Source organism: Cladophialophora immunda (assembly GCF_000835495.1).
Source record: "Cladophialophora immunda strain CBS 83496 unplaced genomic scaffold supercont1.3, whole genome shotgun sequence".
Classification (NCBI taxonomy): Eukaryota; Fungi; Ascomycota; class Eurotiomycetes; order Chaetothyriales; family Herpotrichiellaceae; genus Cladophialophora; species Cladophialophora immunda.
Window position 1 is genome coordinate 2,723,863 of NW_015622543.1, and position 25,514 is coordinate 2,749,376.

Consider the following 25,514-nt stretch of genomic DNA (forward strand, 5'->3'; position numbering starts at 1 on the left):
GCCGAACATGGTGTTTACTGCAAGCACGCTGTGCATTATGCAGCAAACACTGTAGACTTTGTACAAGGAGGGGCATTCGGAGCAGGATGAGGCGGGTTGGGCCGTTTGCGGGTGAGATGGAAGGATAGAATGAACACAGTGGTCGTATGTTCCTTTGCCATTTTGCCCCGAGTGGAAGAAGGCGGCTCACTATCTCCCAACGGCCATGGTGACATCGATGACTGGCGCATAATACACGAGGGAGGCAGAGAGATGGATTCCCGCAATAAATTCTCCTCTGGATGGCAGCGATATCACTTCTTCCCTCAAGTCGCGCACAAAGACCCGAGATGCCCTGTCAATGCCTGAGATCCCTCCTCCACGCTTATCAAGAATATACGCCCGTGGCAAACTACGACCACACGGAGGTAAATCTACAACTCGACAATGGCTGAGGCCCAACAATCTCCCTTCCCCAGGGATATTAATTTGTCAGTATGAGTAGTAGAGATCTTGCTCGTGAACCACCCAGATAGGTTATCACTGAGAAAGATAAGACGGACTCTTCTCCTCTCTCCTCTCGCTCTGTTCTATGTTCAAACATGTTCATAGAGCATGGCCTGGTCTGAATCCAGCCTGGTCAAGGATCCTATGGAAGTATCCCCGTTTCGCGTGCAAGAAAGCACACAGGTCACCAGTCCAATCACCAATTCGTCGACTTCTTCAGCCTCTCATTCTGGATGATCTCAACCCAGTAGTCGTCCGGATCCAACACAAAGGCCACGTTCTTCATCCTGCCGTCGGTGAGCCGCTTCTTCCAGTTCACCCCTTTCTCCTCCATAAACGCACACGCCTTGTCCAAGTCATCCACACTGATGGCGATATGCCCAAAGCCCTGAGGCTGGTCATTGCCGTTGTGGTATACTTTGCCATCTTCCTTCTCGGTCCCATAGTTCCAGGTCAATTCAAGCAGACCTTCTTTCCCAGCGAGTGGGTTGACGCCGTTGGGCGAGTCTTCAGGTTTGGGAATCCCATAATCGCCCGGATATCCCAGGAAATATAAAGTGAACCCCGCCGCCTTTTGTTCAGAGGTCCTCATGAGCGACATGCCCATCACCTCCTGGTAAAATTTCAATGACTTCTCCGGATCTTTGACCCGGATCATGCTGTGGTTCATCCTGTAAGTGCCTGTCTCCGTTGTCTTTATATCCTCTGTCTGTTCCACCGGCTTTTGACCGATGACTTCCACCCAATATCCGTCGGGGTCCAGGGCGAACGCGATGCTCCGCATGCGCCCGTCGGTCAGTTTCTTCTGGAATTTATACCCGGCATCTTCAATGCGTTGGCACGCAGCTTGAATGTTGTCGACAGAGATGCAGATGTGACCGAAGCCTTTGTGGGGCTCTTTGTTGCCGTTGTTGATGGTGAAATCGGGGTCCGACTCGGAGCCGTAGTTGTGCGTGAGTTCAATGACGCCTTCCCGGTCGGTCCAGTGTGCGTCTTTAGAAGCAGAGGAAGGTCCGTCATAGGCTGTTGCAAAGCGTCAGAGAGAGACATGGAAGAGGAGAGGAAGATTGTCGGGGGTTTACCTAGGAAATACAAAGAAAACTTGTTGTCGGGGAAATCCAACTTATTGATCAAGCTCAGGCCCAGGAGGTTATAGTACTCAATCGAGCGCTGAGGGTCTTTCACACGGAGCATGGTGTGGTTGAACTTCCATTTCGAGTGGTCCGTCATGGTTGCAGACTGGGGGGTTGATGTGCTGAACGGTTTCGACGCGGCTGATACACTGGGGACTTGAAAGTGTTGTAGGAGTTGTTGTAGTCGAGGGAGGCGTGATGTGAGGCGTGATAGCATCGAATGCTAGTTGACAGAGGGTGTCCAGATCCAATGCAGGCTTCAGGAAGCAGTCGAGAACTCACTTGAGAAGGTCAGCGACTGCAGGAGGCTGTACGCGGCCTTCGACTGCTCATTGAAATTCTGGATGATGCATTGTTGTCGCAGGGATGACGTGGGGCAGTCGACACGCTTACGAAATGTTGCGCACTTCTCCCCCTCACGGCACCTGCGACACCCAACAGGCGGTCTCCTTTTAGGCGGTCAAACCCCGCCATCCCCCTGCGACGCCCGCCTTTCCACCAACCGTCGGGTGCCCGAGTTTCATCCACACCACTTTCCGGTGGAAGATTTGGAGAGCTGCCAGCTGCCGTGCCCCTCTGCCCTGGGCGTCAAATCACAGACCGCCCGCCCTGGAACCTCCCAATCACGGGCGACCCCAGCTCAAGCCACAGGCTTCGACTTGCAGGGAGCTTCCTCCACACTTGCCTCGGTCTCCCTCCGCACCCTACCAATACATGGATACGGGGCTCATGTATGTGCGCTTTCTTCTATAAGTCGACCTTCTGCTGAGTGCATAGCTACAGCATACGGTTGGGTAATCATATCGACCGCTGTGATCTCTCCCCTCCTGTTCTAGCCGCTGTTCGGTCGCGTGGATCGAGTTCTGCAAGCCCTCCAAAGCTGCGCTAAACCCCGTCTCGATACTCACAGCCATGGTCCTTTCACCCGCAATCCGTGTCGCGAGGACAGCCTCCCAGCGCTCGACCTCTTTGTTGCGAGCAATTCAATTCGGCCATCCTCCCAACTGCCCTTGTCATTCGAATCCCAACTTTCATCATGCTCCTTCAGCTTTCGGGGAGGCCCGAAGGCGACTGGCGACTCCCATTGACAGCTCGCGATCCAAGGACTACGCGTTCGAGATGGCCGCCAGCTCGATCCGCTTCGGGCCTGGTTGCACAAAAGAGGTGGGTATGGATTTCAAGAACATGGGCGCCAAGCGGGTCTGCGTTGTTACGGACGGCAATGTGTCGAAGCTGAACGCAATGAAGCAAGTCATCGAAGGATTGACCAAAGAAGGAATCGAATTTACCGTATACGACAAGTGTCGGGTCGAGCCCAAGGACAGCTCGATTAAGGACGCCATTGCTTTTGCCAAACCATATCAGCCCGATGCTTTTCTGGCTGTGGGAGGAGGGTCGGTAATTGACACGGCGAAGCTGATGAATCTCTACACCTGCTTCCCAGATGCGGACTTCCTGGATTTTGTCAATGCTCCCCTCGGGAAGGGATTGCCAATCACCAAACCACTCAAGCCGCTTGTGGCTGTCCCGACTACGGCTGGTACAGGATCAGAGACGACGGGAACTGCTATCTTCGATCTGGTTGAGAAGCGGGCAAAGACCGGTATCGCCCACCGCAACCTCAAACCTACCCTGGGCATTTGTGATCCACTCAATACACGCACGATGCCATCGGCTGTTCATGCTTCCTCGGGCTTGGATGTGCTGTGCCACTCACTGGAATCCTGGACCGCCATTCCTTACCACGAGAGATCTCCAAGACCTACAAATCCGATCAATCGCCCGGCGTATCAGGGTGCAAATCCTATTTCGGATATTTTCTCGCTGAACGCGCTGAGAGCGACCGTCAAATACTTGCCTCGAGCAGTCAAAGACCCTGAAGATCACGAAGCTCAAAGCGAAATGCTTCTTGCGGCCACTTTGGCAGGTGTCGGCTTCGGGAACGCTGGCGTTCATCTGTGCCATGGCATGAGTTACCCGATCAGCGGTCAAAACCCGGGCTACAAGCATGCTGGCTACGTGGTTGAGACGCCTATCATTCCCCACGGCGTCAGTGTTGCCGTGACTGCTCCTGCTGTGTTCAGGTTCACCGGGCCCAGCAATCCGGAGCGACATCTGGCGGCGGCTGAGGTTTTTGGCAAGGATATCTCTAACGTCAAAAAGGAAAGCGCAGGCGAGGTTTTGAGCGAAGCACTGGCTGAGTTCCTCGTCGGCCTGGGAGACCAGCCTCGAGGCTTGAAGCCCCTGGGTTTCACGCGTGAGAGCATTGACGATTTGGTGGAGGGAACATTGCCCCAAAGAAGAGTCCTCATGTTGGCGCCCAAGTTGAGCGCGGAAGTGAATGAGGAAAGGGAGCAATTGAGAGGCTTGTTTGAAGAGGCTCTGGAGTACTGAGCAAGATTGCTGTGTGTACTCTTGTCATGGGGGAAGCAATGCATGGTTCGGGCTGTGGCTGTGGCTTGTATATTGCTGCGACACAATTGTTTGCTCTGTTTGCTCTGTTTGCATGGTTTGTCTCCCCGAGTCCCCAAACAAAATTGCCCCAGATCGCGGGGTTGGAATCAATTCCTTCCCTTGCGACTTCGGCCACTGACATCTCCACATTCCTCGACCTCATTGCTTGTGTCTGGCTAATATGGGTGACGCACAACATCCAGCCAACGAATGGATTTGGAGCATTGGCCGGCCCACGGAGAAATTGAAAATGTCTTTGCACAACGCAAAACGTGATTTGGTCACTGGCCATTTTGGACTTCAAAGGTAGTCAAAAGCACGAGAAAATATCTGTCCAATCTATCTGTCGCTGTCATCGGTCTCACAGTCCAATCTTCTACGCACCTTCGTCCTTTTGCTTCCGCAATTTTGGAGTTTGTGAAAGCTTTGCATTCTCAAATTCAGTAAATCCTCGCTGTCAATAGCCACTATTTGCAAGTGCTAAGTACACCGCCCCTCGGAACAGAAAAGTTGATCACCGGGTCAGGGGGCAGAAATGGCTGCCACCAACGGTGAGACAGTCCAGGCTCGAGTCCTCTGTCCGGAGAAATTGTCCCCGGATGGACTCGCTCTGCTTCGGAAAACCCTCATTGTCGACGAAAAGCAAGGTCTAACGCCCGAGCAACTTGTCTCAATCATCCCGGAATACGATGCCCTTCTTGTGCGCTCCGAGACTAAGGTCACCAATGATCTTCTGCAGGCAGCTCGAAAATTGAAGGTAGTTGCTCGAGCAGGTGTCGGTGTAGACAATGTCGATGTCCCCGCCGCAACGCGGTTGGGCATCGTCGTGGTGAATTCTCCGAGCGGGAATATTCAGGCTGCTGCGGAACATACCATTGCCCTGTTGATGAGTATGGCGAGGAATATCCCTGATGCTTGTGCGAGTGTCAAGGGAGGGAAGTGGGAGAGGAGTCGACTCGTCGGCGTGGAGGTCAAGGGGAAGACGTTGGGGGTGGTGGGACTCGGGAAAGGTATACAACGATCCTTCCATCTTCATCGTGGGTTTGAGGCTGGTTCTGACCATTGGTGTCTGCGTTAGTCGGCCTGATTGTCGCTCGAATGGCTCGTGGCCTGGGTATGAATGTGGTCGCGGCAGATCCCTATGCTTCTCCATCGGTGGCTGCCGCGGCCAACGTCCACCTTGTTGAGTCTCTGTCTGAGCTCTTGCCTGTCGTCGACTTCCTGACCATTCACACACCAATGCTGGCCGCAACACGCGGCATGCTTTCGACATCCGAGCTCAACTCGATGAAACGCGGGGCTCGCATCCTCAACGTCGCCCGCGGAGGCATCATCGATGAAGAAGCCCTCCTTGCTGCACTTGAATCTGGACACATAGCCGGCGCGGCAATAGACGTCTTTACTTCGGAACCACCGCATAAGGACCCCAACTCCTCTGCAGCAAAGCTAGTCCAACATCCCAAATGCATTGCAACACCGCATCTCGGCGCATCGACGGTTGAAGCACAGGAAAACGTCTCCATCGACGTCTGCGAACAGGTCCTCCAGATCCTCGCAGGAGATCTACCGAGGAGCGCTGTAAATGCGCCTATTATCCTGCCAGCCGAGTACAAGACTCTCCAACCTTTCGTACGGCTTGTGGAAAAGATGGGCTCTCTGTACACGCAACATTTCACATCCCCCACGCAGCCCCTCCATCAAAGAAACATGAATACGTTTGATCTCATCTACGAGGGCGAGATCGCGAACATGTCGAGTACGAAACCACTCTTTGCGGCCCTGATCAAAGGACTTACTCTACCCATCTCGGACGCAGAGGGGTTCAATGTCAACATAGTCAATGCGGAGATGGTGGCCAAAGAGAGAGGGATATTCGTCAACGAGCAGAAGTCCAGAGATCCGTCCACGCAAGCGTATTCGAGCTTGGTTACCCTCGTCGCCAGGCCCGCCAGCAGAGCTCCGTCCTTGAGTCGGCATTCCAGCGCCCTCGAAGGGCTCTCTATATCATCCAACCCCGCGGGTGACCAACAGAGCCAGCCGGTCAGCAAGCAGCACGTCATTTCCGGCTACTGCAGCGACAACTCCCCCTTCATCTCGAGGCTCGATCGCTTCGCCACGTCCTTTGTGCCCGAGGGCACCCTGTTGATCTGTCACAACTACGATTCTCCGGGGAAGATTGGTGTCGTGGGCAGCATCCTAGGCAGAGAAGGCGTCAATATCAACTTCATGAGCGTGGCGCCCGCGACCTTCTCTGCGGGCTCGGGTTCCGGCGCTGCGAAAGGCTCGGATACCCATCCGCCTGCGCCCAAAGAGACGACCGAGGCGCTCATGATCCTGGGCGTGGACAAAGAGGTAGGCGAGGGTGTCAAGAGAGAGCTGGTCGGCGCGAAGGGCGTTCTGAGTGTCAGCAGCGTCACTCTTTAAAGGGGTGCGAAGGGGGTGCGAAGGAGGTGCGAGGGGGTGGGATGGAGTCCGGACTGTTCAACCAAAAAAGGTCGTTGTCTCTCAAAACTCCAGATAGAATCAGGCTGCCAGTTTCAACATCTTGCGCAATCATCTACCAATCCGGGAGGCATATCAGTGGAGAGTATTAATTTCAGCAGCAGACAACCAGCGTCGGAGTGGTACAACCACCCAAAAAAGGGACAGGAGAGCCAAAAAAATAAAGAGCAAGTAAAAGTCCCAGCAAATATAAACCAAGGCAGGCACCTCTGTTTAGAGAGAATCTATTGAATACAGTTTCCAATAAAGCATCTTCAACTCGGTTCTATATTCCTAGCTCTCTTTGCGGAGCGATCGTATATGTTCGTGCAAACTCCCCGTCAAATACCACCTGGTGGGGAACTTGACCGGCGACCGGGCCTTAAGCCAGTCCATGACCGAAAGATTCCAGAGAGTTCCTCGTCAAGGACCCATGGGTACTGTCCGTAGCAGATGTCGTTGCGGCCGTCTATGCCAGATGCCTTGTCAAGGACATGGTGGAATTTAGGTGGTCATTACCTTTGGATCTGCTGGTGATGGGCAAAGATAAAGCTGGATTCGTGAGAGCCCAGATTAATGGCGGCCAGTTTATCACCGTCCAGTAGGATAGCATATCGTCGTCTCGATGAGCTCAGGGATCTTTGGGTCAGCTTCTTTTCCAGGGCCGGGCCTCCCAATACTGACAAGACGTGACCGGGAGATTACCAGAGCTTTGCTTACTCTGGAAGCACGATAAAATCGTGCTGGCCTTAGTTCACCTCTAAGCCACTGAAATGGACTGTTTGCGGCTCGTCCATTGCCACGGCAAAGACGCCGATGATAGGTCCGACAAAATCAAGGTCTGTCAATTCCAAGGTGTCAACAGTGGCGATAGAGACCCAGCCTGCTGAAGGCTGCGTCTCGGGAACCCTGTAGGAGAATTGGTATTGTTGCTCGGTGTACTTGAGTCCGAAGGCAAGACTTTCACGCGGCTCGATAACATGCTTCATGGTCCGGTGAATCTTCTGGGCATTGTTGCGGACTTCGAATACGATGGCCGTCTCCTGAGTGTCGTAGAAGATCCTCGCATGGCGGTGCTCATCTTTGTAAACGGCAAGTCCTGCTTTGACGTTGCTTGACGATTTCTGCGCCGCTGGACAGGTCATGAGGACCGAGCTGGTGCCCTCTAGTTGACGTTGGCGTTTGCCAATAAATGTGGGAGACTTGGAGGGACTTTGGAGGTCAATGCTCCGTGCTTTGAGAGCGATGTCTCGGCCGCCATGTAAGATTCCGTAGTCGTCCAAGGCTGCGTCACGGATGTAGACGAAATCGACCATCGGTTTGGCAGTCAGCGCAGTCCTGGCGGGAAGGCCAAGCCCTTCCGGATTGGACTTGACCAGCTCCAAGGAGGGCCAACCTCCCGATGGCCATTTCCCTGAGGTGATGAACGATTCCCTCCCCATGATAAAGCGACCTGCCCTGTCCTTTCGCACTCCGAGGCACACTCCCCACCAGCTCCCTGCACGGTCTTGGAACATGTCGCAGTGCCCTGTGAACTGTATGTATTCATCAGTTCCGCGTGCCGTAAGAACGGGATTGCCCTCGAATGCCTCGTAAGGCCCAAAAACAGCTCTGGACCTCGCAACGGTGACCATGTGACCCTCGTGTGTGCCACCTTCAGAAATCAGGAGGTAGTACCACCCGTCCTTCTTGTAAAGATGCGGGCCTTCTGGATTTACGCCGCCAGTCCCGGCCCAAACCATTTTCTCCTCAGATAACTTTTGGCCAGTTTGGAGGTCAATTTCGAATAGGTGTATTTTAGTCATGGGTCCGGGATTAGCTGAAGCTTGAATATAACTGCGTCCGTCGTCGTCGAAGAATATACTCGGATCGATCCCGCGAAAGTCGAAGTACACGGGATCGCTCCAGTTGTCCGACCAGACGTCTTGGGTTGTGACGATGAAATTTGCGCAGGCCGGTGCCAAAGAGCCATCTGTTGGGGCCATGATATTTGTGCAGACTGTCACGTCGTTAGCGGTTCCCTGGAATGTCGAGAATCCCGTCGCTTTGCGGTTTCTTTCCCCTGAAGGGTTGGACAAGTTTTCATCGTCTTACCAACATATATCGTCCCATTGCGGTATCTTATGGTCGGAGCATAGAGACCCCCAGTGCCCAGCAGCACATCTCCGTTTTCATTGAGAGGAAAGACGCCGGTAGGAGACTTGGAAAGGCTCAGCTGAGATCGCCTATTGATTACATTCCCTTGTTCAATAATGTTAGTTTCTTCCATCCCAGAGGTCAACCATTTGCGCAACTAACCTATTTGTCTCCAGGCAATCAGATCCTGGGAAGAGTAGATTGGTAGACCCGGAAATAGATGAAAACTTGAGTTGACGAGAAAGAACGTGTCTTCAATCAAAATGATAGAAGGATCCGGCGCAAACCCCGGGATGATTGGATTGGTAGCAGTCATTTGAGGACGATAGAGACGCGAGAACCTGAGACAGATTGGCTGAAGGAGAGCAGGGGATTTCACCGTGATAGAGAGCAGAATATCTGATCCCTTGCATAGGCGCCAGAATCCCAGATCCTGAATATACGGCAGGTGAATCAGGCTGTTCGGGTAAATGAAGACAACTGCGACCTCGACGAAGGCCCGCTTGTTAGTCTGTTGTCCATGTTTTGACCAAACATACAGAGAAGTATAGGAAGCTGTCCTAAAAAAAATCCCCTTCGTCGAGTCAGCCAATTCCTGAACCGACGAGTGGCAGGGCAAGTGAGCACGCAGAAGCTCTCTCTCAAGATTTCCGGATGGCCCGTTTCGGCATCTCAGACATTTCCCAGGAACCGGAACCGGGAGCACACTCACCAAAGGGACCGGACACCAATGTCTTCCGGACTATCGTATAACGCGACTTAAGTGAACCGAGCGCCGCGGGGCGAATCGTACAGCTCGTGGCGATGGAAACTTGACACATCTAACCCGAGAGACCACAAGGCGACGTGCTGTGGGGGAACATGTTGTTGTATTGACTCCCATATGTACAACGGCGTCTCAAGACGCTCCACGACTTCTCTTCACCAACTCGTGAACCTTTGCAGACCTCAGCCAGCATGCCAGATTGTCTATTTCTTCTCCTCCTTCTTCTCCTCAGGTTTCGGCGTGGGCAATTTGAACTCTGCGGGTTTCCTGTCCGAGCCAACACCAACCTGTTCCCAAGCACTTGATCCACCTTCAAAGTTTCGAAACGCCTGCGTCATCTCCAGAGGCTCCACCACAATTCGCTTCTTCTCTTCATCGTATCTGATTTCAGTGTACCCAGTCAAGGGGAAATCTTTGCGCAGCGGATGGCCATCGAAGCCGTAGTCCGTCATGATTCGACGTAGATCAGGGTGGCCTGTGAAAAATACGCCAAACATGTCATACACCTCCCTCTCATACCAGTTTGCGCCATCGTATAGGGACGTGATTGAGGGTACCGGTGTCGCTTCATCCGCATATGTCTTAACTCGTATTCTTGAGTTGTGTCGCACACTGAGCAAGTTGTATACCACTTCAAACCGATAATTCTTCGTAGGGAAGTCTACCGCAGTGATATCTGCAACCATGGTATACTCTGCCGCGGTGTGGTACTTGAGGAACGTGAAGACAGGGATAACACCGGTCGGACAAATGTAGATGCAGAGTTCGTCTTTCCATACTGAGAACTGCTGGATATATTTGGGTAAGCAGGACATGAGGTATTGGCCATATTGATGGAGAGGCAGGGCTTTGTCTGCGTATTTGTCGGCATCGTTGACGATGGGTGCTGAAAGCTTGCCCATGGCTTTCTGACTGTCAGCCATTTGTTCCAGATCTTTTGTATCCGGTACTCACGTGGGCGAGGAGCCTTTCGCAACTCGGACAGGAGGTCGGGTCCAGCTGTCCTCAAGTCTGGGGCAGGTTTGTCTGCGGCATAACTCTTTGTCGATTGAGAAAGCGTCGCGCGTTGGGCGCATCCCTTGGCCTGAGAAGCCACTCCTAGCGGCCTCTTGCTCGCCAAGCGCAATATTGTCTTTGTCGACGACATTTTGCAGGTCTCAGACCGTTACTATGCGGCCCTTGAACGGACAGAATCTCATTGAGATGGTGCAGGAGCATCCCATACTGGTCATGGCGGAGCTTTGACGTGCCAAGACTGGAGCTTGTCCACTAGACGATATCTGGATTAGTGCGAGGTCTTTGCCGCAGTCGCGAGTCTTTGCAACGCAACCTTCGCCTTCGCTCCGTGGCTTTCGATGCGTATTTCATTTCGCTTCACTTTGAATACTCCCTTTTGCCTCATTCCAGCCATTCGTCACGATCAGTATCGCTTCTCAAGAGTCGTTTCCCCAACTGCACAGACTCCCATCAGATGACTATTGCATTCCAGACACGATATTAAACCCATAGTGCATGGAGGACATTCTTGACCTTTATTCACTGGTGCCGGAGTCGAAAGAGGTGGAACACTTCACAGTTATATTATCGCCAGTACCGTTATGAGTAGGTCGCAGGATACCGTCATCGATGATGACGAGGAGACTTGGTGAGTTCAGTGACAGTCGATCTGTCGCAATGCTGGCTTGAGACTGATTACGTGACAAATAGCCCACTCTGCATCGAAGAGTTTGACCTATCCGACAAGAACTTCAGACCGTGTCCTTGTGGCTACCAGGTATGTCTTTGTTCCTGTTATATCTTCCCGAATCTCCTTTAGCATTTCAGTGTCCACACGATCTCAGCTGGTCGATACTAATGCTCAACGCAGATTTGCCAGTTCTGCTTCAACAGTCTTAAGACTACTTACGAAAAGAGTACCTGCCCGAACTGTCGAAGACCCTACGATGAAAAGACCATTCAGTACAAAATCCCGACGGCTGAAGAATTCAAACTCGATCAACTAAACAAAAATAAAAAGCAAGCCGCAGCCAAACGAAAAGAGACGGAGAAGCGAGAGGTCGAAAATTCATCACGTCGCAATCTCGCTGGTGTGCGTGTCAAGCAACAAAATCTTGTCTACGTTATCGGCCTCATTCCGCAGATCAAAGATGAACAAGCACTGCTCCAGACTCTGCGCGGTCCAGAATATTTTGGTCAGTACGGCGAAATCGAGAAGATCGTAGTTAGCAAAGCCAAACCAGGTGCTGCAAACCAAGGAATTGGTGTCTACGTTACATATGCTCGCAAAGAGGACGCGGCTCTCTGTATCAACACTGTCGATGGTTCTCTCAACGGCGATCGCGTTCTCAGGGCGCAATTTGGCACTACCAAGTACTGCTCGGCCTATTTGCGAGGGGAAACATGCACCAACAAAAACTGTAGCTTCCTCCACGAGACCGGCGAAGATGGTCAACACAGCTCATTGCAAAACGAACCCCATGGCGCAAAACTACCTACTCGACCTGTCGTGTCGGCCCAGCCTTCGCAAATGAACCCTCCACCTCGACCACAGTCAGCGGCACAAAATGCGAACACACAGCCAATGGCTCGGCAAGGTAGCAAAGAAAATGATGACAGCAGGAAGAACTCGCACGATGGTTCTGCCCTACCCTCCACTGCCAGCTGGGCTGCTGCGAATGCTTCCGTCGCGCGAACAAGGCGAGCAAGCCAAAGCAATAGCAGGGCTACCCCAAGTCCCCAAACCACTCACGCTTCGCTCGCCGCTCAGAAGCCGGATGAGCACAAAGCTAAGGAGCCTCTTGTCAGTCAGCCATCTACCTCGGCCGCTCCCCCGAAGACGACATTCCAGCCAGAACAAATAGTTTCCAAACCGAAGCCGAAACCAATGGACCCGATACAAAAACAATACGAGGAGGTCCTCCGATGTGTATCACGGAGTTACCGATTCATCTACGACGACTCGTGTCTCAGTCCAGAAGCTCGCGCCGCGGTTGACGACATGCCCTGTTTTATCGACCCTTACGGTGGTGCCAAACGCCGCGCCATGCGAGAGAAAGAAGAGGCCGAGCGCGCAAAGCTAGAGGCCGAAACCAAAGCCAAACTCGAGGCGCAGGCCACATCAGCCGCAGAAGAAACACTGGATGAAGACAATATTGTTGCTGGTAGCCTTGCTCTAGGTGGCGAACCAGAAGATGATCCAAGAGGTTCTTCAGCACGTGGAGCAATCGGACGCCCGGCCCAATCTCTGAGCGACCAGTTTTCGACTATGGGGTTGAATAATCGGAGCCTAACCCCTCAACAGCGACAACAATTGGCCCTCCTCAACACCGGCAACCTGCCACAGGCTCCGGGTCTCAATCAACCCAGCTCCCAGAATATCGCCTTCGAGATGTCAGACTTTGAGAGAAGAGGACCACAGTACAGCCAAGCCCAGTACGAACAGATTAGCAGTCATCAACGCCACGGTTCCCGATACTTCAACAATGATACCAAAGCTGCCACCACCAGTCGCTTTCAAGGACAGCAGCAGAGCTTCTACTCCAGTGGGGTTCAAGGACCTCCTCCCGGGCTGCCAACGGCTGGGACCCCTCCGGTTAGTGGCGGCGGCATGTTCGCCCATGGCCAGAATTTCACCAACCCTGGGTTTGGAACTTCCAAAGATATCAACGCGGAAGTTTATTCGAGGAATCGCAGTGGAACAAATCAAGGTCATGATCTGTCTAAGCGTGAGTTGCTCCTTTCTTTGCAAAATAACCCCCTTCGGTCACCCCCATTGTCAGCCCCTGCCCCTGGCGTCCTCAACCCGCTCTACGCTCAATATCAGACATACCAAGATCCTGGGCTTGTCAAGCAAAGGAAGAAGGGCAAGAAGCACAGACACGCTAACACTTCCTCTTCAGGAGGTGGTGTAGAGCATCTTGCAGACCCGAGTATTGCGTCAGTGAGAGTCCAGCAGAGCAATACGACAGGGCAGGGGCTGTTTGGGGGTAATCAAGGTGGGTACCAACAATCGAACCTCTACGGCGGCGGCGGCGGCGGGTACAATCGATGGTGATCGACGACATTCCGACCTCAATCTCTCTATGCCCCTTTCCTTTTCTTTTCACTTCTTATGATGGATTCTGTTTGGCGTTGGTGGTACAAGGCCTACCTATTCGGATCAGCGAGCAATGCATAAGTTAGTAGCTGAATGGCGAAAGCTTAGTGGAGTAACGGCATGGTCACAGTCATGGTCCCTGGCGAGCGTGGGACGCATCGAAAAACCAATCTATCGGCATCAGGCTTTTCTTCAGCGGCATCAATCGTCCCATTTTCACGGCTCTGTTATGTATGTTAGTACCCTTCTCTGACCATGTTACAAAAGGGTCAGACAGATCAGAAAAACAATTTCTTACAATTCCTTTTAGGTCAAATGCTCTAGAGACAGTAAAAAGGCTTGTGCTGAGGGATCTGAAGATGCAAAATGCCTGATTGTCTTTGACTGTCCCCTTGAGCCCGTTTCATGTACCCGCCGCCGCGCTGTCTGATGGTTCTGGCTGTGTCCTCCATGTTATTTATATGTTGTTTGAATGCTTCGCTAACGCTGTCGGTGCAGTGGATGAGAAGAACTTTCCGCCTCTGCCAGCTCGCCCGGATTCACAGCCTCCACATTTACACTCTCGGGTCTCGTCCTTCCAGAGTCATTACAGCTCGGGTCTACGGTCATCTACACCCAAAGTCCCGCCAGGATTCGAGCTCAGCCATGGACACCCCGCTCCCATTAGGTCGGTGTCTCCTACCCAGCCTGGCCAGGCAGTTGGACAACGAAGCACTTCAATCAGTTCTGTACCTATCGCACCAGCAGTGCCAATCGTACCCTTGACAAATCGCACATCAACTCCGAAGCCAAAGGGATCCGATCCGCCGAAAGAAGACAGCAAGGTCATGCCGGTTGACGATGCACCTATCTCGAGCAAGAAGCCCAGCACCGGAGTAAACGAAATTAGTCTGGGCTCGCCCAAACCGAAGTCAAGTCGTCAAAAGTCTGAGATTGAGAAGAAGCTGGATGTGGCAGAGAAGGTTGAAGAGAAAACTCGGAAGAAAGATGACTCCCGGACTCTTGGAAAGGTTGAGGACACTAAGGGCAAAGGGAAAGCCCCAGCGGCGAAACCTGGGAAGATTGATTTACCTCAGGGAATCGCCTCAGATGCCCCGACTAACTCGCCGCTGCCATCTGTCAACGCTAGTGGTTTGGATAAGTCTGCTACACCGATTTTGGACTCCGCCGTCGTCGGCACACCGGCGACAATGAGCCCCCGGCCGGTTACTCCTGTTACTACAACTCCGTCGGAAACATCCAAGACATCGATGCCCCGACCCAGAACTCTGCGCGTAACGACTGGAATGGTGACAAAAACGCTGGAGCAGACCCCTGCTTCTGCCACGACCGAGAAATCCAGCGCTGTGCCTCCCATTTCGGCTATGAAGAAAGGCTCGAGGCGACCTTCGCTCTCTTCGGCCCAGCTTAGTAGGCCTTCAACTCCAGCAATGTCTGAGCGCCCTTCTCATGACGCTTCCCGTGCCAGCTCTCCTCCACCCAGTATAGTTGGTTCTGCTCCAGAACGAAACAAAAGCAAGGCCCAACTAAAGAAAGAACGGCGAGAGAAGTCTAAAAAGACGACTGATACCAATGACAATGTTCCAAGTGCTGCCACTACCCCCGTAGTGGAAGAAGTTGCTCCGGTCATTGCTCGGCAAAAGAAACAGAAGAAGCAACGACTGGAGAGTGGCACCCCGGCTAGTGGTGACGAGAAGGCGAAACCAAAGTCGCAGGAGATCGGCACGAAGACGCAAGAAACGATCGAGAGACAGAACATGGCAACTATTGGGAATGCGGCGGGCCAAAAGAAGACAGAGGAGAAAGACAAGGCCTCTCTTCTCGCTTCGCAGCAGGCCGAAAAGTCTGCAAGTCAGTCTCAAAAACCAGGCACTCCTCGAACAGCAACACCAAAGCAGGAGTCTGCAGCTAGAGTTGACGAGGCCAAGGGCACGTACACGATGCGCGACCTGTACAATGAAGCAGAGAAGATGGCCGCAGCCAATGACGGCCTTTCGACCCACGCCGCCATGCAAAAACTGCTCAACGAGCATATTTCCTCGATGCCCAAAATCTTCTCCTCACTCATCCAAATGGGGGACCTTTCTAGGGAACACCCCTGGCTCAATCCGCCCTCTTTCAACTCGGCCACATACAAATTACCGCCAGACTCCCGACGTGGCCAAGAGTACCTGGACGGCAACGGATACAGTGCCAACGATGCGTTTGGGTATATCTATCTGCCACTCAAGGAGAAGCAAGCATTGAAGGATGGCAATGCCGTGAGTGTTGCAGATGCAGGAGAGCGAAAAGATGATCTGCTGAAGAGATGTTTGGTGACGCCGAATGGATGGGTCCTGAGGCATCTCAGCGCTGACGAGGGTGAAAAGCTCCTCGAACTCGAGGAAAGACGCCAAATATACCTCGAGGAGTTTGGGGATTTGGGCACCATGGCCGGGTTGGGTGTGCTTGAAACCGATGACTACACCAACCTCGGCGGTGGCATGGAGAGGCTTGCCCGACATGGTGAGCGGCACGGTGTTGTTTGGATCATGGGGGAGGATGGCGAAATGGTTGATGACGACGAGTTTGAGCCATTCGACGACGAAGACGGCGAGATTGATGGTGAGATCGGCGATAGCGACGAAGAAGGGGAAGAGGAGGAATACGGCGAAGGGGATAGCCTGGATGTCGAGGGAGGGGAAAGCTTTGAAGCCGACGACTCAGTAAACATGCCAGGTGGCTGGGACCTCCCCCCTCGGGATCCTCATCATGCTCCTAGAGTTGGGTCTGGCGGGCGGATTAATTCTCTGCCTGGGTTGGGTCCGCATTCTAGGACGAATGCTCTGCGCTTGCCTTCGAGAGGTCCACCGATCGGCCAGGAAGATCCTGTGCAACAGGACAATCGTGCCACTGCTGGTCCAAGCACGGCTCCCCAAAACGCCAGCAAACAATCCCCCGCAGCGTCAGCAACAAATGCAGCAAACGCAACAACGACAGAAAACGTTAACGTGCGTCTTCTTGACGCTGATGCTCTGCAAAAACGCGTCCAAGAATCACAAAAGGCGCTCGATGCAGCGCGCAAAGAGATGGAGAAGGCTGAGAAACTTTGGAACAAGAAGGCAAAGGACATTGGCCGGTGGAGAGAGGGTCTCATCGGGTCGTTGGGAGTGAAGGGCTAGGAGATTCCTTCAACATCACGAGCGGGAGCAGCGCCAGAAGGTCCGTCAAGAAAAGCGAAAGGAAAGGCGAAAGCAAAGGACAAGGGGAAAGGACAAGCCAACACCGACACGCAGCAATGGTCCAGAGAAATCGAGATCGAACTACCCGAGCCCGAGCCATTACTGCCGCGCTTCCTCGATATCCTCGAGACCGATCTACAAGGCCCGGCAACGACCTTGTGGATCGAAGGCCCACTCATCTCCAACGACCTCAAGCCGAACGAAGCCATCCACACTTCGGCAGACAGAACGACCATGAATCATCGAGAGAGCCAAATGACCCGGATTCTGATAGGTACAAATCCCCTCGACGATCAGATTCTTTGCAGAAAAATCCTCGTAGTTGAGGAATGGGACTGGCGCTATCGTGACGATCAAGAAGGTGTCTATGGCACTGGAGCCCGACTGGAAGGACCGGACCGTCTGATTCAACACGTTGCTGCTGCGGCCGCGGCACTAGACGGCATCGATGTCGAGGAGGTCAGAAGTGATTTTGACCCCAGGAGGAGAATGCGCGATTGGCTCGTCGTCACCAAGAAGATCCGGCAGCCTTGGGAAAACCGGACCAGCCTGCTTGCATCCCCAGTCCCCCCCTCCGCTGGCCTCCCGCCGCGCGAGCTCTGGCATCTCTTCGGATCTCCGCGGAGTTTCGGGCGTAGGGCAAGGGTGAGGAAAATCAACCCCAAGGAGCTCAAAACCTTGCTCTTCCTGCGCGAGATCATCTATCACCGGTGGGAGTTGCAGAACAAGGGTATCATGTCAGACGAACAGTTCCAGGAGCCGCAACGGAGAGCCGACCTCTGGGACTGGGCGTTGTATTGTTATGACGGGTTGCTTCGGCTTTTGCAATTTCAGAACGGCAAAAAGCCAGAGGGATACCTGAAGAGGAAGATTTGATCAGGGGAGGATTTCTGAGAAGACGTTTAAATTTACTGTGTGACAAGGATGGGTATCGCTAAGGGGGGTTGATCAGGGACTGGAAATGGGAATTGGAATGGAGTCCCCGTGTGGGTTTTTATCATTATTGGGGGGTCTTTGCTGCTATTCGTGACTGAGCATCGTCATGGTCTTTATTCAACCCCTAGCCAGGGCACAATCCTGGTGTTGGTTGTGGTCGGGCATGGATGGTATGGTGTGATACCGAGCATATGGATATTCGCTTGCACCCAATTAATCAAATACTCCTCTTACAAGCTCCTTCGTGGCCCCCTGTCTCCAGCCTGTCTAGCTTTGAAGCTCAAGGTCAAGTCAAGGTAGCACCTTTTTGGGTTGTCCTAGACATCTCGGCCGCATATTCCTTCCACGGCATTTTCCAGTTCTCCTTTGTAAGATCAGCACATGCATCCCTCCCTGGTCTAGGTTGACGTTTCTTTCACACTCAAATCCACTCTCCACTGCGGGATGTAATGTCCCGGCTGAGGTACTCGCACAAAATGTCTCGCTGCATCTTCTCCACCCCACGTGTGGAAAATCAAAGCACCGTCCTTCCAGCAACTTCTGCCTGGTGGACCGGCCCGGCCGTCGAAACCGGAGGAATACTCTGAGCCGGTGCCAAAGCCCCAGAAGTTCCGTCGAGAATGGTCTTCACGCGCTGGATCTCGCCCCAGTCCGAACGATCGATTCTCAGCACGTTGATGTCGTATTTCTGTGCTGCCGAGGCCGAAGTGTTCACCCCCGAACTCGACGACCACGTAATAGGCGCGCTGGTGCCCTGGGCGGCTGAGATGCTCGAGGCGAGTCTCGGAGAGATCTGTGTGGCGACACGCACCAGAGCTCCCTTTGGAAATATCGGGAAGGAGGCAGGTATCGTGGCGCCGGAGGTTGTTTGAGTCGCAATGGTGCCCGTGAGATAGGGCGGTCGATCCGGGCAAAATAAATCCGCAAGCGTAACCGTTCGGCTGGCTACATTGTCGTGGATACTGTGCATAACCGCGTAGATCTCAAGACTCAATGACGTGCTATTGCTGGTCCTGAAGCTCGTCCCGGCGCGGGCTGGAGTGGTCGGTCGTGACGAGGAGAAGGTGGAGGAGACATAGCGGAGAGCCTCCCCAATGCGGAAACAGATTGGAAGGGGGTGCAAGGCAGAGAACGTCGCGAGTGGTCCAGAGGGCAACGTGGCCTTCAGCGAGGCCGCAGAAAGGAAGGTTCCAATGAAAGGCTTCATTGGCGGCTTGTGTGTCACTGTCGCACTGGCGTAAGTATGTGACGATGCAAGCTTGAGAGTCGTGGAGGTTTCCGGTCGGCCTGGGCTCGGGGTTGGATATATCGCCTTCGCCGCCAGTGCGTTTCCAGTTTCAAGAAAGTTCTCAACATCAGTGTAATCGTGGTTGAAGTGGTCTTCACGGTCATCCTTGTTGGAAGCATCTGCACCGGAAAAGTGATATTTCTTCCGGGGTCGTAGAGGCTCCATTCGCGCTTCTTGCTGTTGCTCCGTCAGGAGAGTGGCAACAGAAGCGGTCCCGTTTCCCACTCCTCTCATAACTAGCGTCTTCTTGGCTCGTAAGTCCTCTATATCCGCAAAGAACGCCTCCGAAGACGTCCGCTTATGTCCTGATGCAGCAATGTTGAGCTTGTTTAGACGGATCGGGAGGAGACTGTCGTCGCTCTCGGCTCGACGAGAATTCGCCTTCTCAACAGCTCGAGTAGTCCTTGCTGGAGGCAATCTGTTTCCGTCCGGTAGCATTGCACTGTTTTGGTCGTTTTTAGAACTGGCATTGACGCCTCGCTTTTTGCGCGCAGATGAAGGTGAGGTTGAGGGGGCCTTTCGCTTCCTTCCCCTCCGGCCTTGCTTGATGCGCAGGGCTGAGCTGAGGACTGCCTCGCGAAAATGGCTTGCAGATAGGGATGGTGCTTCATCATCATCGACATCCGCTGGAGATGATGGAAGAAAGGCAAGAGCGGCTGTGGCGGATTGGGGTGATAAATTGATGGGTGTCCAGCTGTTTTGCCTGCCATTGTCAGAATTGTTCTGTTGTCCTGGTGTGTATTTGATGGTAGGAGTCCTACCAGACAGGGAACTGTTCCTCAACATCGATAGCTGCCTCGAGTTCATCCAGTTCGCTGCTGGACATCCAGGTCAGGTCTGATTGGGGAGAGCTCATGACGAATGACTCGGTCTGGACAAAGCTTCAAAGATCACAACAGCAGTTTCGACAACAATTCGAGGCCCTAAAAACGAACGTCTTCAAGGGAAAGAATCACGGAGCATGGAACGAGAGATGGAAAGGAGTGACTCAGTTGTGGGAGAGGGACAGCACTTTGGGTGCGCGACAGATGACTTTGGCAAGCTGTCTGTCACAGGAGCCGGACTGCCTGCAAGTGAAAAGTTGTGCCTGCAGAGTGCGGGAGCCATTATGCATCACTTTGGACTCTTCACTCAGGATTTCGAACTTCGCGACTGGGAGATCCGCGCAGTGCAGGTCAATTGAAAGGGCCTGTGACAGCAGGTGAGGCAGTTGATACTGCGTAGCGCGTTCTGGCATTGGTCAGCACCATTTTCCTTCCTACCTGGCAGCGACCAGATCTGCATTTCTCTCAGCGGCAATTACCATCACCATCACACGAACTCCCAGTGTCTAGCTACTCCATATCCTGCGACTCTATCTGCAAAGGAGGACACATGGATCATTGTCAAGCGGCAGCCGAAGTGCGCAGCGAGTTGACGTTCCTCGCCGTTCCTCTCCCATCAAAGTGACTAACCGCATGTGGTTGGTGGATGTTTATTCATTCTGAATGTGGGAATGCGCAAGGCGCAGGGCACAAGACACAGAACTCCAACAACTTCGTTCCAAATCATATTAAACTACGTCCGTCTACCCTGCTGGGCGGCTCTACCGATAATGTCGTATGCAATTGAGACCAAGAAGCGCAAGTTCGATCGCATCCTCGAGGCCCTAACCGACGGTGCCGCTTCTAACCCCCCTTCGGCGCCGTCCTCACCGTCGCGCTCTTCGGTCAACGCCTCCACCACCTCGCTTTCTCTCTATGCTGCCTCTGACTCCTCCAAGCGTCGTCGCATAACCCCCACCTCGAAAACTACCGCATCACATACCTCCACGCCGGCCACCCTGAGCGGCCACTATCTCCCGTCGAGCCGAGCTGCCTTTCTTCAGCGATTGGAGACATTTCGCCATGTGACCCAATGGCATGTCCCATCCACCGATCCCATCAACGCTGCAGTGTGGGCAAAAAGAGGCTGGACTTGTGTCGATACAGATACAGTGGCATGTGGTGTCTGCAAGGAGAGGTTGTATGTTGATCTGGATCTCGACAAGGCGTTGCTCAAGTCCTCGGAGAAGCATGGCGACGAAGGTGCAGATGAGGATGCAGCTGGGGACGAGGAAGACAGCTTCGCCATTTCATCCGAGATCTACGACGGCATTGTCAAACGATACCAGGACATGATTGTCACTGCGCATGCAGAAAGCTGTCTCTGGCGAAAGCGAGGTTGTGATGCATCAATTCAGCGAATCGAAGGTCTCTTGAACACCAGCTTGGCCCTGTCTGGACTGAAGGCTCGCTATGATAGTCTTGCAAGCCATTTAGACCAAATACCCCAAGTCGAGCCTCTGCCCTTGGGCTCTTTTGTGAGTCCTCAAGAGGTGGAACAATTCCGACTCGGTGGACAAGAACGACCACACATCGACACGCTTAGACTGGCCGTCTGTGGCTGGGAGAGGAAATGCGACGATGTCATCGAGTGCCGTCACTGTTTCCGCTCACTGGGTCTCTGGTTGTATCGCGGCGAATCACCTGCGATTGAGAAATTGGACGCCATAGACAACCATCTGGAATATTGTCCGTGGAGGTCGGCCGAGGCTCAAGACACCGAACTTCAAACGGGGCACAGCAGGACCACTACTGGGGAGGAGATTACGCCGAAGAAAGAGCGAGTGCCAGGCTGGGTCCTAGTGTACCAAGCCATGGCAAAGGACAACAGGCAGAAAAGAGCATCGACCGGACCGCCGTCAACTGCAGCCTCCGAGGCGGTATTGAGTGAAAATGGCAGTGAATCCACGACACCAGAGCAGCGTGAGAAGAGAATGAAAGATCTACTACGGAGGATCAAGGAGATCAAGAAGCCCTTCAACGTCAAAGCACTCCTGAGGCGCAAGGACAAACCCAAGGCTTGACCCAATCTCCCGTGGGCCTTGCCGACGCTATTGTCACCATCGGCGTCTACTGACCTCCGCGTAGAGAGATAAATGGCGCATTCACTCTGCTCCGTCCAGGATAGGATCCGAAAGTTGTCCTACCCGGAATGGTAGCCGGCTAGAAACCAGTGATATTGAAGGCATTGAGCGAGGGATCGAGCCACAGCTTCGGGAGCAAGGCCGGATCTCACTCGCTGTTACTATGGGGTGGCCGGCCGGAAGCAGCTCGGAAAATTCCGGGAACTGGACTGGCCCAGCGTTAGGGGCGGAAGTTGCAATTGTCCACCCCCCGAGGTATCATCCTAGAGCATGGTCGTATAGTGAGACAAGGCTGAGGTTCTGACGGGCGTTGTTGGACAATAGGGAAAAGTTTCTCCTACGGTGATTCTGAAGTTGGTACCTGGAGCTGGCGAAAAGAGTGCCCGTAGCGGTGCTGCAGGAGGCTACAGTGGGTAGGCTTAACTATTAGCCTTCCCCAGATTTGCATTGGAGGGGCCCGCTAAGCGACTTCTAGCAGGGCGAGGGCCGTGACTTGGGCGGTACGGGCGGCCAAGGGTGGCCGAGGTGTTGAACAAGTGGGGAGCAAACGACCATGACATCAACCATCATCGAGAGACAAGGCTGATGGATTCCGCAAGCTTATCACCAAGTCCACCTCGTCCTTAGGCAATGCTTCGGTCAGCCTCGTTACACGTGCAATTCAGATCAGCCTCGATGGACCCCTTGGGACAGTGGGCCATTGAGGGCAAGGAATCGTCCGACTCTTCCCGCGGCCAACCAGAGGCATTCCGGGGGCCGATGCCCATTTCCGATGGGGGAAGAGAGTCTTTGTTGGGTGCGCTCGCCACTTGGCGATCTCGCAGTGAGCAAAAGCAATATCCGAGCTGTTTTTTGATGAGAGGGTCAATTTAGGATTGGGGAGGGGGAGGGGGGAAAGCAAGTCGAAGGAGACCAAAGTCTATGGCATGTGATGAGGGGAGAGGGCGAGGGATAGCTACTAATTACCGAGTAACTTGTAAGGGTATTGGGGAAAGGGAAAAGTGGTGAGATGGCAGAGCAATGCTTACCCCCTACTTGTACGTAGAGAGTGAGGGCCGGGCGGCACAAGGGGTGGCTCATCCAGGCGCCGTTCAACAAACAAGGCCACGAGCAGCCACCCAGGACCCCCGGGCCCCCAAGGAAGGGCGTCTTAGGCATGAGGTGGTGCTGCAGGCGGTGCGTGATGCTTGTTGGCTCACCAAATTTCCTTCCCCGCATCTGGCGCCTCTTCCATCTGATCGATACCGAGTCCGGAGTATTGCAAAGCCCATCAACCCGGCCCATCAGCCAATCCTCGTGCCTTGAATAATGCCATCGTTCTCTGCCACCCTCCCTGTGCGCCCCTCCCCCCATTGTGCAAGCCCCCCGGTCACCACCGTCATTTTTGTTGCTAGTAGGAGCAGTTGGACAGGGTCAGACACCTGGGCATCCGCTCGACAGACACACACTCACACGCACAGACACACGGCCAACCGCCACGGCTGCCCTCGAAACTCAGCTACTCTCGTCTGGACCGAGTTGGCAACCTCTCTTCCGACCGACTTCTTCCTTCTCTCCTAGCTGGAGCCCATCCTTGATCTTCATTCTTATCCCAGCACACGCCCACGTTCCTCCATATACCCTCTCCTCTCCTGTGGGCTGCCATCCTTTCCTGTACATACTGTCGGTCACCGGCATAAAACGAGTTGTCGCCTGCTGTCGAGTCCCCAATTGCGTGTGGTGTGTCTGACAGCTCCAAAGCCCTCCGCACCAAACAAGTCGTCCTTCCCCGCTCCGTGTATAGGCAAATAGACCGCCTTCTCACCGCACGAGACAAGTCGTCGACTCCCACAAGAGTTGCTGGAGTTTGTGCCTGCTTTGTAAGTGGTCCCCTTTCCCTGTCCAGACACCCCTGGCAGTCAGACAGACCTGGTCGCTGGAGCTGTTTCTCGAAACGCACCCCCCAAACCTAGGAATGCGGTGCACGCAAGTGGGGAAATTGCTAACGGAGCATTGCGCCAGCTTAGATACGACCTTTCCTGGCTGTGTCTCTGTCTGGGCCAACATCAACCTCACCTCACCCCATCTCTCCTCTCTCCTCCTAGCACAATGTCTAGTGGCACTGCCAATCGGATCAAGGAAGGCGCTCGATCAGCCGCCACAAAGGTCGAAGAAGCCGCGAGCGAGGCCGTGAACAACCCTGTCCAGGCCAAAAATGACTTCCTCCACCTTCCCGTTGTGCGCGCCGCCCTCCCCTTTGTCAATGGCGGTCTGGCAGGCATGTTTGCAACGGGGTGCATCCAGCCCATAGACATGGTCAAAGTGCGCCTACAGCTGGCGGGCGAGGGTGTGAAGACAGGCCCCAGGCCCACCGCTCTGGGAATAACAAGAGACATCATTGCTCAAGGGAAGGTGCTCGACCTTTACAATGGTCTCTCAGCGGGTCTGTTGAGACAAGCAGTCTATACCACCGCAAGACTAGGCTTCTTCGACACCTTCCAGAACATGCTGCAGGCAAGGGCTGAGCAGAATGGCACAAAGGTCACATTCGCGGAGCGAGGCGCCGCAGGCCTTGCAGCCGGTGGTCTGGCTGCCATGGTCGGCAACCCCGCCGACTTGGCACTCATTCGAATGCAATCTGATGGCCTGAAACCCAAAGAAGCCCGCGCAAACTATAGATCAGTATTTGACGCTTTAACTCGCATTGCCAAAGCCGAAGGCATCACGGCTCTCTGGGCCGGAGCATACCCCACCGTCATCCGTGCCATGGCACTCAACTTTGGTCAACTCACGTTCTTCGCCGAATCCAAGGCTCAGCTCAAGCATTACTTCCCCGACATCTCAGAGTCCTCGAACCGCTTTGGAGCTTCCGCCATTGCTGGGTTCTTTGCCTCGTTTTTCAGCTTGCCGTTTGATTTCGTCAAGACGCGGTTGCAGAAGCAGCAGAGGGGTCCTGACGGGAAACTGCCGTATAACGGCTTCTTTGACTGTGCCAGGAAGGTCATCCGTGATGAAGGTTGGTTGAGATTCTACCGCGGATTCGGCACCTACTATGTCAGAATTGCACCACATGCGTAAGTCTAAACATCCCCAGAAAGAGTCGCAGGCTGACGATGATTAGGATGATCACCCTGATCGTTGCCGACTACCTGAAATTGATCACCGCCTGATTCGTTCGCTCCGAAGCGACGGTCGGAAAGAATCCGCAAACTCAAAGCCATGTTGGATAACGACGCCGACGGTGGTAGGGTCGGAGGAACAAAGAGAGTGAATGAAAGAAGACATCCAGTGTTGAGAGGGGGGGGGGTACAGAAGCAGCCAACGGCACACGGTTCCAGGCTGGCAGGTCCGTCTATCGCTCGATCTCAAGGGTCAGGTCAAAGATGTGATTTATGGCAGGTCAACAATCTGTGGCATATACCCCTGGAACAATGGCGCACTCTAGCAGATGTCATATACAGCACAAATTTAGCATCCTTGAGGCGTTGATAGGTAGCTAATCACGAAGACTTCGTAATAGAAATGTCGAGCGAAAAAAAATCGTATAGAGACATGTTTCCCTCGGCACTTCTTAATTGCCGGCCAACAGGC

The 25,514-nt window shown here is 53.6% G+C and overlaps 9 protein-coding genes across 9 annotated transcripts; 6 read left to right on the forward strand and 3 right to left on the reverse strand.

Moving 5' to 3' along the window:
* Nucleotides 1-394: 394 nt before the first annotated feature.
* Nucleotides 395-1,964, reverse strand: PV07_05389 (lactoylglutathione lyase). The gene is made up of 2 exons (XM_016392280.1): nt 1,569-1,964; nt 395-1,509 (listed from the first exon to the last, which is right to left on the reverse strand). Exons 1-2 carry the CDS (start codon nt 1,834-1,836, stop codon nt 683-685), a joined length of 1,095 nt encoding a protein of 364 aa, XP_016249799.1. The 5' UTR covers nt 1,837-1,964; the 3' UTR covers nt 395-682.
* A 567-nt stretch (nt 1,965-2,531) lies between these two features.
* On the forward strand, nt 2,532-4,013 carry PV07_05390 (uncharacterized protein; the record flags this gene model as incomplete). The annotated part of the gene is made up of 1 exon (XM_016392281.1): nt 2,532-4,013. The coding sequence occupies one exon, from the start codon at nt 2,532-2,534 to the stop codon at nt 4,011-4,013; it is 1,482 nt and encodes a 493-aa protein (XP_016249800.1).
* Nucleotides 4,014-4,608: 595 nt separating this feature from the next.
* Nucleotides 4,609-6,515, forward strand: PV07_05391 (phosphoglycerate dehydrogenase; the record flags this gene model as incomplete). Its single annotated transcript, XM_016392282.1, has 2 exons — nt 4,609-5,083; nt 5,152-6,515. The coding sequence occupies 2 exons, from the start codon at nt 4,609-4,611 to the stop codon at nt 6,495-6,497; spliced, it is 1,821 nt and encodes a 606-aa protein (XP_016249801.1). The 3' UTR covers nt 6,498-6,515.
* A 2,648-nt stretch (nt 6,516-9,163) lies between these two features.
* On the reverse strand, nt 9,164-10,650 carry PV07_05392 (NADH-ubiquinone oxidoreductase 30.4 kDa subunit, mitochondrial). Its single transcript, XM_016392283.1, has 2 exons — nt 10,411-10,650; nt 9,164-10,360 (listed from the first exon to the last, which is right to left on the reverse strand). Exons 1-2 carry the CDS (start codon nt 10,601-10,603, stop codon nt 9,660-9,662), a joined length of 894 nt encoding a protein of 297 aa, XP_016249802.1. The 5' UTR covers nt 10,604-10,650; the 3' UTR covers nt 9,164-9,659.
* Nucleotides 10,651-11,054: 404 nt separating this feature from the next.
* Nucleotides 11,055-16,713, forward strand: PV07_05393 (uncharacterized protein; the record flags this gene model as incomplete). Its single annotated transcript, XM_016392284.1, has 5 exons — nt 11,055-11,101; nt 11,164-11,230; nt 11,324-13,181; nt 13,356-13,451; nt 14,051-16,713. The coding sequence occupies 5 exons, from the start codon at nt 11,055-11,057 to the stop codon at nt 16,711-16,713; spliced, it is 4,731 nt and encodes a 1,576-aa protein (XP_016249803.1).
* Nucleotides 16,714-17,007: 294 nt separating this feature from the next.
* PV07_05394 (uncharacterized protein) lies at nt 17,008-17,649 on the forward strand (the record flags this gene model as incomplete). Its single annotated transcript, XM_016392285.1, has 1 exon — nt 17,008-17,649. One exon carries the CDS (start codon nt 17,008-17,010, stop codon nt 17,647-17,649), a length of 642 nt encoding a protein of 213 aa, XP_016249804.1.
* Nucleotides 17,650-18,223: 574 nt separating this feature from the next.
* Nucleotides 18,224-19,853, reverse strand: PV07_05395 (uncharacterized protein; the record flags this gene model as incomplete). The annotated part of the gene is made up of 2 exons (XM_016392286.1): nt 18,224-19,700; nt 19,759-19,853. 2 exons carry the CDS (start codon nt 19,851-19,853, stop codon nt 18,224-18,226), a joined length of 1,572 nt encoding a protein of 523 aa, XP_016249805.1.
* Nucleotides 19,854-20,530: 677 nt separating this feature from the next.
* On the forward strand, nt 20,531-22,811 carry PV07_05396 (uncharacterized protein). Its single transcript, XM_016392287.1, has one exon. It carries the CDS (start codon nt 20,592-20,594, stop codon nt 21,882-21,884), a length of 1,293 nt encoding a protein of 430 aa, XP_016249806.1. The 5' UTR covers nt 20,531-20,591; the 3' UTR covers nt 21,885-22,811.
* Nucleotides 22,812-23,276: 465 nt separating this feature from the next.
* Nucleotides 23,277-25,454, forward strand: PV07_05397 (uncharacterized protein). The gene is made up of 3 exons (XM_016392288.1): nt 23,277-23,803; nt 23,951-24,997; nt 25,045-25,454. The coding sequence occupies exons 2-3, from the start codon at nt 24,033-24,035 to the stop codon at nt 25,091-25,093; spliced, it is 1,014 nt and encodes a 337-aa protein (XP_016249807.1). The 5' UTR covers nt 23,277-23,803; nt 23,951-24,032; the 3' UTR covers nt 25,094-25,454.
* Nucleotides 25,455-25,514: the final 60 nt, after the last annotated feature.